Here is a 14,851-nt window from a genome sequence, read left to right on the forward strand (position 1 = left end):
GGAAAAAAGAAAGGATTCCGATGTATACTATTTTAATTTCACTTAGAAAACAGGTACTATTGACGCTTTTATCGTTATTTTTATATGCCAGCTATGATTAATCAATGAGGTGAAATTCATCTAGGCCTGCAACTGAAAGAATGTTTGTTTATTCGTATTATTGCGCCATGGGCGGATCACAATTTGATGTACCAGTAGTATTGGTATATCAATTTGCTTTATACCAACATTTAAATGCCATGTTATTTTTAATGTATGTGGTACATACATACATACATACATACATACATACATACATATATATATATATATATATATATATATATATATATATATATATATATATATATATATCACTGATTCCCATACGGGTTTTTTTGCCCGATACAGTTTGGATGATTCCTACCAGAGTCTCCATTCTAGTTCGTGACCTGCATGCGGAATACATTTTTGACAATGGAGTTTTTACTCGGACACCAACATCACATTGGTGACATGGAACGGAACGGCAACCACTAATCCTACGTACAGAATCTACAGGTATCCAACAATTATCCATTGAAACATGGCTGGTCACCATGAGAGGCCAAACAGATTTGTGTTTTCCAAAGATATACAATTGTTATAATTTTTCAATTTATAATTTTGGATTGTGATGTAATAGTAGAGAGGCGATATCACCGCACTAGGTAAGTCTCCACCCCACCCCCGATATCTTATCTTCGATTGACATTGATTTTAGTCAGCTGGTGGATAAACGTCCTAAGTGGGGTATCCGCCCCCTTTCGCTATGAAAAAGTATTTACAACACAAGTTTTCACTCTCAGTAATCACATGGCCGGACATAAAGTGATAAAAGTAATAATCTCAATACTGCAGTTCTAGAAAGTTAATGTTCTGCTTACTTTCAAAATTAGATTACACCAAAAAAATGTTCATTTTTAACTTCCAGATGGTAAGGTTATCCTTTGAATCTTCCTAAGACTGCGACCATTAAAAATGTGATACATATTTGACCACCTGTCAAAACTGGCTGACATCAGACGGTTTTGATCTTCAGTATATCAAGACTGGCCAGTTCGTGTATTCTTCTCTCATCTCGATTGATATGGTCATCGAACAAAGTTCCACCTCTAATCTCAATAACGACTAGCAGATTTCAGATTTTGACCCGTGTTTATTGAATATGTACTTACGTCACAGCTGTGGCTCGACCATCAAACTCTCTATCTCTTTCCTGACATTGGACAGTAGGATTTATGTTTGCAGTGCCATTCAAAGGCAGCAGGCTAAGAACTTAAAGACAGAAAGGAAAGGACGACTTTTATAGGGTTAGAAATTCTGATTTAATGATTGCTTTTACCAACATGTTATGGTTGCTAATTTAAGTGAAAATGATGTTTTTCTGTACTATCTACCCAAAAGTCACAAATACAATTGCTCATATAACGTGTAGCCATAAAAACTATATTTAACATGGAAATCTGGCTTATAAATCTTCACTTTATTGGTTCTGGTCTAACAGCAAGCACGGTTATGGATACAATTTAAATTTACTTGCAATTTTCGGGAAGCACTACATGGATGGATTTCAAACGGATCGTGGGATCACAAAAAGTAAGACACAGACCTAATTGTGTAAAGACTGGGACAACTTTAGGATTATAAAATTAAATAAAAGCTAATGCTAATTATTATATAAACTAAGGAAACTTTCCCATGTAAATTAATTTCCAAAACGAAAAATCTTAAACAGATATGGAATTTTGCGTAGTCTCAACCCTTACCTGTCCAATAAAATGTTGAACAGCTTAGGTGTGTCCTGTTGTTATTTCCAAGCCTATTCTTACTGGACCGTCTTCCAGAAAACAGTATTACAAATTTAGATTTGTGGTAAATGAATGGCCATTCCCTAATATGTATTTCTCTTCACCAATGCTATCCCCTAATAGGTATTTCTGTTTACCAATGCTATCCAATGAGGAAGAGCAACATTTCTGACGTTGAATCCAAATAAATATAATGCTACCTATGGAATAAGGCCTAAATTCTAAAAAGTGTCTTCATATGTAATTGCTGAATATATTTCGGAATTAAAGAGCTACAGTATATGAACTGGATTCATCGCACAAGCACTCAAATTGACTAAAGTTAACTCCGTGCATGAAGGTGGCAATGGAACTTACCCATCTAAAGGTATACCTATATCAGTACCCCTGCTCTTACCAAACTATTTGAAAATCATGTTGCCATTCATTTATTTAGTTACCTATATAACTATAACTTTTGCACTCATCAGAATCGGGTTCTGAGCCCGTCACACTTGTATAACTATTATCACTGAACTGATTGAGTAATGGAAAATAACAACATGTAATATTATTGAAGCAGGAGCTATTGATTTTAAAAACTCCTTTGATCTTGTGTACCTCACTATTTTCCTTACAACGCAAGGATCAAATTCTCCCACCCTACTCTCGTGCTGAATTATACCATATCTCATCAATCATATGAACATCGTTTCAGATTAGTAACTGTTTTTCTAAATTCAAGAGAATTATTCAAGCTATTCTACATCGGTCATACTTCGCAATATTCATACCTCGGTGAATTTTTCAAGCCATTCTACATCGGTCATACTTCGCAATATTCATACCTCCGTGAATTATTCAAGCCATTCTACATCGGTCATACTTCGCAATATTCATACCTCCGTGAAATCAACAAACGATCTCAAAAATAAACTGCGCATGGATCTGGTTTCTATTTCTGAATGGAGAAAATCCAGTCATACAATGATCAAATGTCTAAAAACAACTTACATTAAAACCGGTACTCGACAACGAGTGTCTGATGAAGGGGACATTAAATTAACTACCAAAAGTATTTAGCTAATAAGTGATGCTTCTAAAAGAACTGACTGGGGTATTTTATAGATGAACATTGGTTATTAATCAGTTGTATTCATCCATTTCAGCTGAAATTATGTTCATACATTCTAACTACTCTTCAAACGTGTTTCTTTAATACCTTCGTTCAGTCTCTTAATGACTAAGGGTGCATCATCTAGTGTAACGCATGAAAATATGACATTGAAAGAATAAATAAACCCATAAATTATCTGCCACTATTAAACTATTACGTAACAATACTTTCTAGTAAAATGGTATTCAAATTGGAATGGCTCTTTATTCATAATATAACCAAATGCAAGAAGTCCAACTTAGTAAATAAAGCTGTAAATACCTTTGCGCCTACTAAGTGTATATCAAAATTCCCTACCATATTTCTAGGATACATCGACCCAACATCAAAACTCCTTACCATATTTCTAGTATTTGTAGACCATATGTCAAATCTCACTATCATATTCCTAGCATTAATAAACCCTATATCAAATCTCACTACCATATTTTTAGCATTAATAGACTCTATGTCAAAATTCCCTACCATATTTCTAGGATTAATAAACCATATGTCAAATCTCGCTACCATATTGTTAGCATTAATAGACTCTATGTCAAAATTCCCTACCATATTTCTAGGATTAATAGACCTTATATCAGATCTCCCTACCGTATTTCTAGCATCAATAAACCCACTTTAAGTAGCTTCCCTAAAGACCTTTTCTCAATACCTAATATTTGTATAACACTGTGTGGAATATAATTCATTCTCCTGTTATACATTCAACTTCTTTGTTTTGATGTATGTGCATATAAATTCGTTCTGAGGGTCAAGTATTGGTTCTAAATAATAAAAACCATTATCCATTCAAAATATACCCATTCCTTATAACACATTTAATGACAAATTTTCAGCTAATATGCCTATGTTCGTTACGATTATGTGTGGGTGTTATATTTCTCTGTTTCTACTTTTCGTGTTAAATTCGTTGCGCATATATATATATATATATATATATATATGTGTGTGTGTGTGTGTATGTGTGTGTGTGTGTGTTTGCGTGTGTGTGTGTGTGTGTGTGTGTGTGTGTATAACAGTGTCAAATGCGTGGTTGTGAATTCGGTGGATTTAATAGATCTGTTTAGTAGTATGTTATACTCGTGCATTTACTGTTAGCACTCAACACGATGGCCCAAAAATATGATCTTATAACCTTTTTTAACAAGAGCCACTGAATCGTCGTCATTGCACGTTTCTGGGACACATATACCAACCGTTATTCCTGGAGTACCGGCAGATAGCTGCAACAAATGAAAACGAGAACTTCAAAAATTCAGGAAAACAGTTAGCTCTTAGTCAATACCAAATATTACTGTAAACATTTCGATGGCCTTAATATTTGCGATGATGATATGAATGTGATAATGACAAATAGGATGACGATGATATTATCATATTTATTATTATTATTATTATCATTATTACAAAGAGATTTATCTAAACTGGTATTTATGTACAACGACAGTCTCTACATCTTGGCCACATGTGTTGGTAATGACGCAGCTATCCGAGTACCAATCCATTCGTTTCGATGCAAATCCGGACTATGACGATGATGGCATCAATGATGGCAATGGTGGTGATTTTATTAATGGTCATGAAATAACCCAACACCAATGTGGAACCAAATGCAAGTTTCAGAAATGAATTCTTGAATAATATAAAGACCGTGAGTCATTTTAATATTAAAAAGAGGTGTGAATACCAAGCAGTATTTTCCCCTATATGGATAGCTCGTCTCTGATTTATTGGTTAGACCCCTGTCCACGATCGCCTGAGCATTGATACATTCATCGTATGAACCGGGCCAAATCAAGTTTCCGTCAAGAATTCCACTCTCAATCTTTCCTATGGCATCGATAACTGGTGAGAAAAAGAAATACTAAAATCAGATCGGAAAACTTTATGCATAAAATAATGAATGGTATACAAATCCTCAATAAAACATATTATTTATCATATGCCTTATTTCCACAAAGAATTTGACATACTCATCTAGTAACGATGGGTTTTAGGACACGCAAGCTCCATTGCTTACCACATTCGCTCTTTCTAAGCAATTTAGGACACTCATCCAAATATGGAGATTTTTAATCCAACCAAGCCTGACCAATACTCTAAATAAAGTACACAATACAAACTAATTCAACCTTGATAATGTCACCTGGTACAAGATATATACCTAGCTATAACATTATGGCCTAATTTCTGAACTACTTCAAGCCGTTAAATTAGCAGTTGATAACTGAAACAAAGCAGTAGAAACAAGAGGGGCAATTGTTGTTATTGTGATTGGTGATGGTAGTAATGGCTGCGGTAGCTGATTTCGTTGTCTGCCAATTTAAGAAAAGTTCAGGTGAACCGAAACAAACGACGGTTTTAAAATTGAATAAGCTTAAGAAATGAATTTAAATTATTGTATTAGAGCTAACCTATGCAAACAAGATATGAAGATTATGAGCCTTTTTCATTTAGGTAAATAAATATTTAATAGCTTCCCTGGCACATTCACAACTATCTAACAAAACAAATGATTTTCCGAGACACAACATGGATACATAATTATATGAAAGATATTTACATGGCATTTAAATATAATTCAATATGTTAGAAGATGTGCTGTAATCGTACTTATATCACTAGTAACTCATCCATATGTACAAATTGTAAGTTTTCCAATTTACAGCTATAATTTGCGTTTCTGCATTAAAATACATACGTTTTGGGAAAAAAGCTAAGTCTCAAGTTCCACTTGCTTAACGGACGCGTTTCCTTGCACTTCGAGCCTATTCTTGCAAGCGGACATCATAGCTGAGTGGTTTAAGGGTTTGGTAAATGCTTTTCTTTATATATATATATATATATATATATATATATATATATATATATATATATATATATATATATATATATATATATATATATATATTTCATTCAAACCTCGAAGCACTGCGGGACCAAACTGTTTGACACAGGTCGCAGCTATATCAAAACATGTCCAGTTTACCTTTTCTTGTAATGTTGTCCTGTGAATTAGACACCCGCAAATGGTATGTGCCAGAAAACAATAGTTCCATCACAGAGATTGGTATTATGGGTATGGGATTCACGGTAACTGTTATTTGAACTAGTATCGTGGGCAATGTGTCGAAGCAATTTGTTGACAATCAGTTGTGTTGAAATTAAATAATGTTTCGTGAAATGACACATCATCCCTTCTGTGCATGAAAGTGAAATTTTTAAAATATGGAAAGTATTTAAGCAAGTCAAACACTCCTTGAAGTGATAGGCACAGCTTGTAAATAATATATTGCAATAATGATGAAGACTGCAATACGTCTACTTATCTTTAACTACTTACATTGAATGGCCCACTTACTTACATTGAATGGCCCACTTACTTACATTGAATGGCCCACTTACTTACATTGAATGGCCCACTTCTGTCTTCGGAACAAAGCATCAATCAAAACTTCTGTGTGGTTTAGACAAGTGTCACTCACATTGTAATCTGGCAAAATGCCCACTCTCAAAGTGCCTGCTAGAAGGCCAGAGTGTTTATGTGTAACTCTCATTGCAGGAAAGTCAGTTATCTCGCTCAAAGGAAAACCGCCGGCTACTATGGCTTCTAGTACCAGCTGTAGCTTCAGGAGGTCCTTGTGAAGTTTACTAAGGTCTTCTGTAATTAAAGTATCATGACTGTACGTATGACATACCAGTACGAGCAACAAGAAAGGTATTGGACTTATTTGGCGGTAAATCTGTAAAATCATATTCTTGAGTCGTTCTTGAATATGCAAATAATTCCTTAGTGAGGTATGACTTCTAATATCGTCAACCTCAATGCTTACATCACAGTTTTGCACTATATTTTATCATGTTCCCACCACATTGGATGTTTTCCAAAAACCATATCTTTTTCTCAAGCGACACCTATGTATGTAAACATTTACGATACTAATGAGTACATTGAATAAGATTCACAAGATATAAATGCTAGAACAACGACACAAACATTCAAAAAAACATAATAACCTTCTTGACGAAATACAATTTCTAAAGAAACGTTTGTATGCACTATTATTGTTACACAAAAGTAGGTAAGGAAAAGTTAAATTTGAAACAATGATTTTATTTATGTCTTGCCTTAGCGTTCAGAGAAAGGGAGATAATATTCCATGAAAAGATTGCCCCATAAATTTCAGTAACATGTTAGATATTGGTCGCAAAGCAAATCGATATTAATGTTTAAGATTTTCTGACCATGTACACCATGTTGCCACTAAGATGTGGGTTTTTATCTCATATCGAGTCCCAACTGCAGTTATATGTCCATCCAGAGAGATATGGGTACTTTGAACTTTACACTTAGTGTACTTGTATTTAAAACAGAATGACTCAGCCTGGTACGTCGTTTAATAGTTTTTTCAAAATGACCTGTCGTAAAGTATTGTCCAGTCTTTGAAACGTTTTACACAGTCAAATATTGATATGGACCTATCTAAGGCTTCAGCCTTTGAATATTATATTACGCACGATAATGTTGTCTCCTATTAAATAAATTAAATATATTTTAGGTGAATAGTGTGACAAGAAATGTTGAAATGCTGATTACAAACATGTTCAAATACAGCTGATGAATAAACCTCTTGAAAGCATGGATTAATAGCCTACAATGTATTCCTCTCTCTCCGTTTAAATTGTGTAGTAAAATTTTGCTGTGATTTCAATAGCCCTTTCATCGTGATTGATTGTATATTATTGTGTTGGCGATTTATTTCACACGATGTATATGTGATCTGTATGTATCACGTTCTGGCAAACAAAAACGATTCATCTACTTGATTATGTATTCGTTTTATTTAATTTTGACTTTGATTTTAGATGTGTTGTACTGTTGTAAAATGAGTGTCATCTTTTGATCATGTATGTATATTCTGGAATGAATCTAGATGAGTTAGAAAACTCATGTCCAGTCCAATCTTCTTTAACAAAACGACAATCAATATGATTTTTAGAAAAAGAGAATGATTAATAAATAAATACTTTCAACGTTGAGGTAGTTTCTTTAATATAGACAGGTAGTGCAAATATTTGACTAATTCCTTTTTTATTTTAAGTTTCTAAACGTGTTTTGAATATCTCATATTCGAATACCAAATGAAAGAGAGGGATGTAAAGACTGTTTAGTATACTGTATCCATGTGCAACTTTTGTTTTAATTATAACCGTGGTCCAAAATTGTTTTTAAACATTACATAATAAACCAATCAAATATAATTAATATTTGATCATATGCTAAAGGTTTCCTACAATCAATGTGAGAACAATCCATCTGATTGATTTTTACGTTGATACTCTCGGTAGTCTAATAGATTATTTCATGTCTATAACATTGTTGAAACATAAAACTGGTCTTCTTGTAATACTGACAAGACATCTAACGAAAAATTAAAGTGGCAATTTTGATTTCCAATTTAATTTAATAAGAACACCTAAAGGTGAATGGATACAAACGAAATGGTCAGAAGTTTGGAATGAAATAATAACAAAATGAACACTAAAAATTGTGACAGTATTTTGGATACTTGCTCTGACGTAATTCGTTGTTTAATCTGTGTTCAAACTATGCACTATTTTTCAATATATGATATATGATAGTTGTGTCCGTGTCAGCCTCCCTCAAATCCACCCCCTACACATGTGCTTAATGAATGACAACTGTAAGCAATGTAATCATAACTATCTTTGATGAATATACTTGCTCACCCTTTGCAATCAGTATTTGTCATTACATCTTAATCGGAATAGGTCCTTACATATTATAGCTTGGACTATTAACACGCTGGTCTATACTTGCCGTATATTAAGCTCATTGCTCCCGTATTGTCATATTGACACAGGTCAGTTCAAATACTAACAGCTAAGCAGTAATACACTCACCTGTTATCACAATTCACCCATTCACACGATACAAAAACAATACTATAGCTTGTTATTATGTGCGTAACTCAATAATTTCTTTTTGGTACCACAATATTTTTGGACTGACGGCAGTACACGAAGATACCTTGTTTACCCTGTTTAGGACGATTTTCCAACTTTTTCTTCTTTCTTCTTTTTCGTTATAATTTCGTCTCCTTGTAATTCAAACATTACGAGTACACACTTTGTATTAGATCTGTGTGTATTTCTTGATTTTTGTATGCAAGCTGTTTATGCACTTAAAAAATAAAGCCAGTCCTTACTTCAACCTGATTGATGATAACCTTACCCATGCCCTAGGCTTGTCATAAGTATGACAAGTTTTTGGATATTTGCATTACGTCAAAGTGCATCAAGTGTATATTGGGTACGAAACCATAGCCAGCTAGTATGGAAGATGTACCGTCGCTCATTCTTTGTCTTTTATATGAAATAATAAGAACTTCGGTTACTGAGTTCATCCTTGAGGCAAATTCTTCAAATGTTGTCATAGTTACCCGATATGGCAAGATAGTGAGTCATCTCAGTGAAGGGCCTTGTAACCCTCCCAATGACTCGGTCTCATGCCATACCATGACAACAACTAACCTTGTAGCTACGAATAACATGTGACAAGCATCACAAGTGCGCATTCTATGCAGCACAGTCGGATATATGGTTAATATATAAAATATTAAATTCAATGTGCGGATGGACATAACCATGCACAGAGGTATGTGAAAAAGTGACTGGGCAACAAATATCTCTGCTTCAGCCAGGACATAAATTCATGAAACTGTCCCCAAAATGGTTCGAAGTTTATATCTAAAAATTTTCTTAAACTTAATTTTACAACTTTAAGGATAACTTCTTTATTATGAAGCAGGAATTTGGGCATTTTTCCTAGCCAATGCATAAGTCGATAAAATGGAACTAAGAGTACGTTAGTGACTGAAACAATCCATAACGGTACATCCTCTTAGGAGGAAGCCATTCATATAAAGTGCTATACAGCTAGCTCTGCGAAGAGCAAATCTTTTAATTCTGACAGTTAGTAATCGCCAATGATATTGTTTGCATAATGATCGAGTGCAACGTTTGTGCCACATGCACATTAAATTATGGGTTTACCGTGCAGGACATATACGTGGCAGTTTCATCTATTGTGAGATATTAGGCTAATGATGAAGTACAATGTTAAATTGTTTAACATTTTGTTGCTGTATTTCTGTAGGCAAATATTAAAACACACCAAGATTAGACTGATAAATGAAAAATTAATTCAAGCGAACTGCATTAATAATGTCAACCTGACTTCGGTTTCACCAAATTGTGTATAATGATTTCAACATTGGTGTGTCTAAGTATGAGATAGTAGCAAGAATGAGATTCAAAAATAACTTCAAGTTTGAACAATTTTGCGCTTGAGAATCATTCTGTTCTAAAATAAATGGAACGTATGATTTCTTCTATTCTGCGGATACCTAAGATTTCTTCAGGAATAAAACATGACTCTTTGTGGAAAAAATTCAAGATATTATGACTAAGTTTTCGTTATTGATACTTGCTTCATGTTGAGTACAAAAATCATTGCCACAAACAAAACAAGACGAAATATCAATCTGAGGAGGCACATTTTAAATGCATTGTAAAAATCATGCTTGATTCAAAAATACAATTATATATTAGTTAAAGTCTCTATAGTGACAAACTAAGTAACGATGATAAAAGCAAAACCATCAAATTTTGTAAAACTTAATAACGAATTTAATTATCAAAGTTGAAAATAAAAATGTGGGAGAAGCTTACAGTATTATGAACTGAATCCAAACGAGTCCTTATAAAGGTCTTTGAAATTCCTACATTAATGAAGAGTTTCCTAAACGTTTCCAAACCGGAAATGAACTGTTCTCCATGACGGTTGTCAATAATTCCTTCGACTTATTTATAACAGTTCCATAATAATAGTATAGTCAAAATAATGGGCACTTTCTATTTCCGCTGGACATGTTATTTTAACGCCTTTTTTAGGCTATAGTATAGCTGGTCCAGGATCAACCACCGACCCACGAAAGCTACTGGTAAGCTTTCTCGCGCACAAACGTTAGTCGAGCCTGACACTCGAACCCATGCAGACAGAGATGAGAAGGCAGTGATCCGGAATGGTGAGTGCTTTAGACCACTCGGCCACTCGGGGTCAGTTCAGAGTTTGTAGCTCCAGTATCACGGGGATTCCACCAGTTGAAGTGATCATGCATGTGATTTTCGCAGGGATCTGGGTCAATTATGACGTGTTTTAGTGATGGCTTGCAGAATCATTGAAGGGTTTCCTCTGACCGCACTCAGATCCCTTTCTCTGCTTCGGTTCGCTGTAGAAGATATCTGACATCCTGGTGACGTGACCTACCCATCTCAATTGTGATTTCATCAGCAGAGTGCATTTGCTGGAAATGTCTGCCTTCTAAGAGTTTTAGTATCTGGGATCATGTCCAACCATCTTGCCCTCATCCATCTCTTCAGAGACCCCATTTGCCAATGGTTCAGTTTCTTGGCTTCATGTCTATACAGCGTCCAGTTTTCGCAAGTATACAACAGGATCTGCAACACAGCGTCTTTGCAGACCTTAGGTTTTGTTTGTAGACTGATAATTATGCTCACCCACACTTTGGAAATTCTGGCGTTCATTTTATTATCATGCGAAAAACACGTTACCGTGAGATGACGAGGTAGATGCTTGTCCAATGCCTCGAGGGTTGGCCATTTACTATAATAATAAGCCCCAATTAGATTTCCTGGTGCAGGTCCTTTCTTTACCTTTTTGTTCTTGATACTTATTGTGAGACCAAACTTGTCATACGCTGAAGAGATATGATTCATATTGCGTGTTAGATTCAGACTTGACATTAAGAGGACAGTCGACAACAACACAGTATTGAACTCTCACATGATGACTTATATCATGTCTGTAAGATCGTATAAACCATGATGGTCGTATGAACAAATACTGGTGACTTTCGCCGGATATATTGGACATAACATGACTGCTGCAGAATATCCAGGCTCTTTGCCATTGTTCAAAAATAGAGGGACAAACTTGAGAAAAGATACGTTATTTTTTATTTTTGGGGCGGTATGAAAATCTCATAGATCAGCATTGCGTTAACAAATGAAAGTGAAACGGTCATTGTGTTAAGCAAAAGCCAAAATCATTAAGTGGATAAGCAATTAATAAAGTACACCCGTATCATCAAGTTTAAGGTGAGGTGAGAGTGGTGAAATTCTATCATTTGCCGAATATCTAGTAAATAACGGTATAAAGAGATATTCGTGGTAAAGTACTCACTCAAAATACATTACTATAGACCATGTAATTCACCATGTAATTCACCATGTAATTCACTTTAAAACTTTAGGATATTACAGGCATATATAGCCTATCTGTTCCTCACAGTTCAACCACAAGTAAAGCTAGATACTGTATCATCAAATAAATGCGAAGTAATGATGGACAAAAGTTTGACATACAACCATGTACGTATTAGGCTATTACAAATTTACCTCAACTGATATGTTTCTAATTACCTACATAAATATTAAACTTTCATCTCGTACAGTTTAGAAATAAATATGTCATTCCAATTTAACGTTTTTAAGGTTAACACACTTGGTTAACACACAAACACGATTCTGGCCACAATTAGTTTCCTTATATCGTCCCCTCATTTGTTTGTCAGTAATTAACACTACAATGGGTCTAAATAGAATACATCCAGTAATTAACAATGGGTCTAAATAGAATACATCCGGTAATTAACAATGGGTCTAAATAGAATACATCCGGTAATTAACAATGGGTCTAAATAGAATACATCCGGTAATTAACAATGGGTCTAAATAGAATACATCCGGTGTTAATCTAAAGTATCTTCAATGATGCATTCGCGGTGAGGCTCGTGTCCTAGATAATCCGGCCTTTTTTGGTAGACCGAAATGTAAAGAAAACAATGTGAAATGGGCCCCATATGTCAGTTCTTATCACTCGACAACGCCAAATTACTGGATGTGCTCTATCGAAATATTAAACACAGACAGCCACACTATAATGCCTATACTCATTGAATAAACGATCACCTAAATCAATACCTAGAAAGCCTACCATCCAAACAAGAGAGAACAGCATATTCAAAATATGTTGGGATTACATTCATGGATATGACCCTGAAGTAATAATCGTATCCCGAGTCCATCAAGGAGTTTTTAGTCTGGTCTATATGTCCCACTTCGGCTTTCCTCACTTAGCAACGGAAAGCCAAACCATATAGCCTGGGGATGGCACAAAATAAAACTAAAGAGGCACTTCACATGTGTGGTGAGCTTGAAGGCGTTGTGACCGTTAAGTTCGCTAGATTAAATTAATAACGAGAACAAAGCGTGTCAATTAACACGTACTGGAACAAATAAAGTTTATATTAATCGGGACAACCGTTGTGTTATGAAATTAATTTGTTGATCAACTTAACATCATTTCTGATGCGTCACAAAATGTGTCGCCATAATGTGTGTGACGTTATCTTTTAATCAGTTGATCGTATTAAAATTGCCTCCACATGATGTAGCAATATCTAAGGATGCATACTTTTCTCCCTATTTTCTAAAGACTAATATCTACGATCTTTCTATGCGGATACAGTATGGGCAGACCGAAAATAGAATTTAGTGTTCAAATATGTCGGGTCATAGTTATCTATTGTCTCAAGATTATCAGTCGTGTGACGCTGTATTTAGAGAAGTGAAACTGCGATTGTTATTGCGCTAACTAAAGTTTAACTGGTGTACCGAAATGCCTGTTTGAGACATCCCTATATTGTACTCTGTGCTTAGCTCTCCACTTTCATAATTCAGCTGTTTAGTGGCCTAATTCATTTACTTTCGATGAGGAAGTAATTACATGAATTGCTGCCCAAATATTAGCACCATTAGTAATACTAAGAAACAGTTCAAATCAAAATTATCAGGGACAAATACTAGCTTCCAATTCGGTGCAATACAAGGGACGAATCCTCAAAACCAAAGCGGTACAATACAAGGGACAAACAAAAACTGTCAGTGCAGTACAATACAAGGAACAACAAACTTTCACTCCCCAAGCAGTGACATTAAAAGTCCAGGTGATTTAATTATTGATACTATGGAACAGACTGGTGTTAACCAGATCCTGAGGGATTTGTAACAAATTCAATTGACCCTGAAACCTTTCTTAAAAATGAAGATAACGTACTTGCAATCCTTGGATCTTGGCTGCATTAATATTACGTGTAGTTTTTATTAATGACTATTGTACTGAGTATGTGTAGTCAAGATATTAGAGAACTCTTGTTTGTATTCGGGTATAAAATTATATTTTATGTCATTTCGAATGTGATTATGAATGTGGATTACATAAGATTAATAAATAGGAATATGTTGCTAACAATAAAACATGTTGACAACTTTGGGGAGCTTTTTCGTGCTGGTGGGGTCATGCTGGTTCTTTGAAAAATTAAGTTAATTTCCATCCGATTCCTTAAGTCACATGACTAGTCATTTTGAAATATTAGGCTGATTAGTAAGATCTGTCACTTGGGGTACATTGCGACATTTATTCGTAGTAGACTTTTGAAAGTGTATAGATGGGAGAACTGATAAATTTTCAATCCTATTTTGAATTTATATTCCACATGGTGGGATTCGTATACCGATGAGTTTGATGTGTTTACATAATTGAGAGGAGATTTTGGTTTTAATTATGCATTGCAAGAACAAAGTGCGCATTGTCCTAGAATATTATTTGGGCCTATTGGAAATTGTTCAAAGGAATTATGGACAATATTTTTGTAATACGTACATTCGATGATCTGAAATTTATTCGGAATATTCTATT

At 34.7% G+C, this 14,851-nt stretch overlaps 1 protein-coding gene across 2 annotated transcripts in view; it reads right to left on the reverse strand.

Annotated features, from left to right (window-relative positions):
* Positions 1–6,818, reverse strand: part of LOC149780413 (nose resistant to fluoxetine protein 6-like) — a 29,117-nt gene extending 22,299 nt beyond the window's left edge. For both annotated transcript variants that reach the window (XM_089937339.1, XM_089937338.1), the window contains exons 1-4: positions 6,395–6,818; positions 4,673–4,830; positions 4,121–4,208; positions 1,197–1,296 (exon numbers count right to left, since the gene is read on the reverse strand). In XM_089937339.1, the coding sequence (XP_089793465.1) occupies positions 1,197–1,296; positions 4,121–4,208; positions 4,673–4,830; positions 6,395–6,740 (692 nt within the window). In that variant the 5' untranslated portion in view covers positions 6,741–6,818. The remainder of the gene's footprint in view (positions 1–1,196; positions 1,297–4,120; positions 4,209–4,672; positions 4,831–6,394) is intronic.
* Between the last annotated feature and the right edge of the window lie 8,033 nt (positions 6,819–14,851).

The sequence above is a fragment of the Sinohyriopsis cumingii genome, chromosome 16, assembly GCF_028554795.1.
Source record: "Sinohyriopsis cumingii isolate HCF-2022 chromosome 16, ASM2855479v2, whole genome shotgun sequence".
Taxonomy (NCBI): Eukaryota; Metazoa; Mollusca; class Bivalvia; order Unionida; family Unionidae; genus Sinohyriopsis; species Sinohyriopsis cumingii.